Source organism: Pipra filicauda, unplaced genomic scaffold (assembly GCF_003945595.2).
Source record: "Pipra filicauda isolate LSUMZ 115617 unplaced genomic scaffold, ASM394559v2 scaffold14_size4853619_pilon, whole genome shotgun sequence".
NCBI classification, from domain to species: Eukaryota; Metazoa; Chordata; class Aves; order Passeriformes; family Pipridae; genus Pipra; species Pipra filicauda.
Genome location: NW_024103985.1, coordinates 1980507 through 1984484, shown reverse-complemented (window position 1 = coordinate 1984484; position 3978 = coordinate 1980507). Strand labels below are relative to the sequence as shown.

The window sequence follows — 3978 nt, the reverse complement described above, 5'->3', positions numbered from 1 at the left end:
AGCTGTAGAGGCTCACAGAAAGATGCAGCTTCAAAATCCGTTTATTTAATTCCAACTTGCAATTTCGAGTAAACGACTGTTCTCTCTGCTTATACTTGCAGGCAAGTATAACAACAACCATTATATTCCAAGTGTGCTTTTATCAAATAATCGAGGGGAAAAAAAGTTTATTAACCGCAAAGCACATCAGAGAAAGTTTAGAACACACAAAATTATCAAACTAAAGAACATATTTTATTTTTAATAAAATAGTGGAGCATGAAAAATAATTGTATATTACAAATATATACAGCACAAAACTGTGCACCCCCAGCACAGTAAAGAGCATCACTCTATACAAAGCTTCCCTTTGCAGAATCTAGTGCTTCTTGATCTATTCATAGTGAGAATTTGTTTAACAATAGAAAGAGTCAATAAGCCCTTTGGGTCTCTTTGAATTGATCCCCCCCTTTTTTTTTGCACAAATCAGTCCAAACGTGTATAACATTGGCTTGATTTCCATTAAAAAGCCACAAAATGTAACACTAAAGGGTTTCTGAGGACTAGACCTCTTAGTTCTTTTGTTAAGAGATTTCTTTTGTTGTCTTTATGTACAGCAAAATACTTGTTTCTCTTTTCATGTCATGGTAAGAAAAAAAATGTATTGCACATTATTCTTATTCACAAAGTTTGTGTCTGGTGCAGGAAGTTTCTCTTTTGGTGAAAGAATATTGGTGAGCATTATAGATTGAACCTATTTTTAGGCACTCCAAACCCACTAGGCTGAGTTGTAAAGGACTTTAAAGTTAGCACGGAAGTTGCTTTCCTGGATAGAATCCTTACTGAGGATAGGCCTCCTCGGGACCTTAGAGTCCCTGAAGAGACAATGCTCACTTGGGCACTTTTAAAACCAAATCGTTGCTCCACAAATCTTGGCTACACCTTGTTACTCAGAAACCTGTAGGAAATCCAGCTCAGCTACACGGAAAAGTTAATTGTTTGTTGTTGTGTTTGGTTTTGCTTTTATGTTGGTTTTTTTTTTAAGTTCCTTTTTTCTTTTTAATCTGAGGGCTGGATGCAATACTTAACTACAAATTAGTAACAGAACAGACTGTTTTAATTCACAATATTTCTTTCACTGAAAACCTTTCTGTAAGTACATTTACCTTCAGTTTTTCACCAGGTCCTGAATTCAGCATGGTACACTTTTTGTGCCTTGAGATATCAAACTGCTCTGACAAAATAAGCACCATTCTTTTTTTTTTTTTTAATTTCTGACTGCTACTGTGGACGTGTGTAAGTCTGTAAGGTGAGATACAGTCTTCTCTAAAACCTGCTCACACACAAGTGGGTGGTTGTAATGTCGACTCGTATTTTGCAAGGTGAGTTTTCTGTGGGTGTTGAGGTTTTTTGTAGATTCCACTACTCGTAATGACACTCGCAGGTTTTCTCCTACTTCTCTTCTTTAATCTCCGACTACAAACATTTTGCCAGGATTGAAGAGTCTTGGAAGTCCAGATCCACATGCCACTAGTAATGCCCACAACTAATAACATAAAAATTTTCACCATAAAGATTTCTACTGCTGGGATAGAGTTATTCATCATGCAGTCTAAATTTTTAGTCTGATTGTTCATCTTGCATTTCTGTTGAGTCGCCACAATTTTCCAATAATCCATATTCAGTCTTTCATAAAAATAGCAAGCTATCACACAGGTTGCAGGCACTGTATACAAGACTGAGAAGACACCAATCCTGACCATAAGTTTCTCCAGCTTGTCGGTGTTTTCTCCACCTGTTTTCATCACCCTCCTGATATGAAAAAGGGCCACAAAGCCAGAAAGAATAAAAGAAGTGCCAATGATTAGGTAACAAGCCAAAGGAATGAGTACAAACCCCGTCAAGGCATTCACATCCATGCTGCCAACATAGCACAGCCCTGTCAGCTCGTCTCCAGCCACCCTTCTCATAACTAGGATCATTATGGTCTTCACGGCCGGGATGGCCCACGCTGCCAAATGAAAGTAGCTACTGTTTGCTTCGATTGCTTCGTGCCCCCACTTTTTCCCAGCTGCTAGAAACCAGGTTAAAGTCAAGATCACCCACCACAAGGAACTCGCCATACCAAAGTAATACAGAACCAGGAAGACAATGGTGCAGCCAGTGCTCTCCAGCCCTTCCTGGATGACATAGAGCTGGCCGCTGTCCCTGTCACAGGCGATGCTTTCAGCACCTGAAAAGAGGCGGATGATGTACCCCACCGAGTAGACACAGTAGCACATGGAGAGGAAGATAATGGGCCTCTCGGGGTACTTGAAACGCTGAGGATCTATCAGAAAAGTGAGTACAGTGAAAGCACTGGAGAAGAAGCACAGAATGGACCAGATGGCAATCCAAATGACAGCGAACTGTTTGTCATCCCTGCTCCAGTAAACATCGACCCCTGGAGTGCAGAGCGGCGCGCAGGAAGCGCTCTTTTCCACATGGTGGAACTTGCCGGGGTTTTCACAGGAGGTTCTGCTGAGGCTGTCCTTGTGCTGCTGCAGATCGTGGCCACTGCTGGGCCGCTGGGGACGAAACATGGGTGGCAGCATGCTGGACCCTCTGGGTGGCTCATCGGACCCGTTGTTGGGGGCTTCCATGCACAGGTAATTGGGGTCGTTCTTGTTGGGCAGTTTGCTGCAGTCCAAGGAGTCCGGCCACTTAAAATTGAACTGCTCCATTATAGGGGAGCACTTCAGCCTCGCCTGCTCGCACATCACCCTGCAGGCTGGGATCGGGGTAGAAACCTGCTCCGTGCACATCGGGGCGTAGAGGGAGCAGAGGAAAAATTTCAGATGGCTGTGGCAGCCGTACTCCACCAAGGGGGCAAACTCGTGCAGCTGGATGGCAGCTTCCCTCTGGTTTTCGTGCCCCATCAGGTTCGGCATCCTCGTCATGTTGTACCCGATATCCTTGCACATGGGGATCTCTATGGGCTGGCACCTCCCGTCGCCGGGGCGGTCGATGTCCATGGAGCTGATGCCGGCGCAGAAGCGGCTGAGGCAGCAGAGCAGCAGGACGGTCCTGCCGGCGTTCCCGGCCGCCGGCCCCATCGCGGCGGTTCCCGTGGGGCCCGAGCGCGGCGCTGGGGGCTGCTCGGGGGTCACTGCAGCGGCCTCCCGGCCCCTGCCCGGCACAGCATCGCCCCCGAGCCGGGCGAGGGCGCGGGGCGGGGGGCGGCCGTGCGGGGCAGCATCGCCCGGGCCCCGCGGGCAGCGGGGGAAGAAGGGACGGTCCCCCCAGCCCACGGAGGCGCGGAACTTACTGCGGGCAGCCCGGCAACTTTCTTTTCCCCGGGCTTCCACTTTCGCGATGCGTCTTCCCGACCACCCTTCCTCCTCCTCCTGCTCTTCCTCCTTCCCGGCAGAGCGATGCCGGGATAGTTTTGGGTCCGGGCAGATCAGATCCGAGCGATCACCGCTTCGACTCGCACATGTCCCGGGAGGCTTTTTGGTGCAGCGGGTCTCTCCAGGGATTTTTTTTTTTCCTTTCCCTAGAACGGGTCACGGCTCCGCACTTTCGCGCCGAGAGGTGGGGATTGGTTTATCCGAGTGCAGAATAAAGGAGGAGGAGGAAATATCTAAGCCATTGAAGAGGGGAGCCTGAAAAATCCCCCCCACTCCCTCCTCGCCGCCCTCTGGTCTGGGTTTGCAATAGGTCGGCTCGGCTGCGCTTTGCCGAGCTGGGCTTGGCGTGTGCGTGTTGTCTGTGCCGGCTCCGCTCCTCCCGCCTGGCAGGAACTCCCGGGGCCGGAGCAGCTGGGGCTTTTGGGGGGCGGCTGAGTCCAGGGATAAAATAAAGTAAAAAAAAAAAAAGGCACCAAGGGAAAAAAAAAAAAAAAAAAAAGAAAGACCTGTGCAGGATCCGCCTCGCATACGACATCCACTTTGCATGAGAAAGGTGAAGCTGACACGGTGATTACTTTCCAATCACTCGGAACGCCTTGAAACCTCCTTA

The 3978-nt window shown here is 48.5% G+C and overlaps 1 protein-coding gene across 1 annotated transcript; it reads right to left on the bottom strand.

Annotated features, from left to right (window-relative positions):
* Positions 1–212: 212 nt before the first annotated feature.
* Positions 213–3617, bottom strand: FZD10 (frizzled class receptor 10). Its single transcript, XM_027733032.2, has one exon. It carries the CDS (start codon positions 3072–3074, stop codon positions 1317–1319), a length of 1758 nt encoding a protein of 585 aa, XP_027588833.1. The 5' UTR covers positions 3075–3617; the 3' UTR covers positions 213–1316.
* Between the last annotated feature and the right edge of the window lie 361 nt (positions 3618–3978).

Bases quoted from the DNA above. Each gene is read 5' to 3' on its own strand.
- FZD10 (XM_027733032.2), bottom strand. From the start codon at position 3,074: ATGGGGCCGGCGGCCGGGAACGCCGGCAGGACCGTCCTGCTGCTCTGC.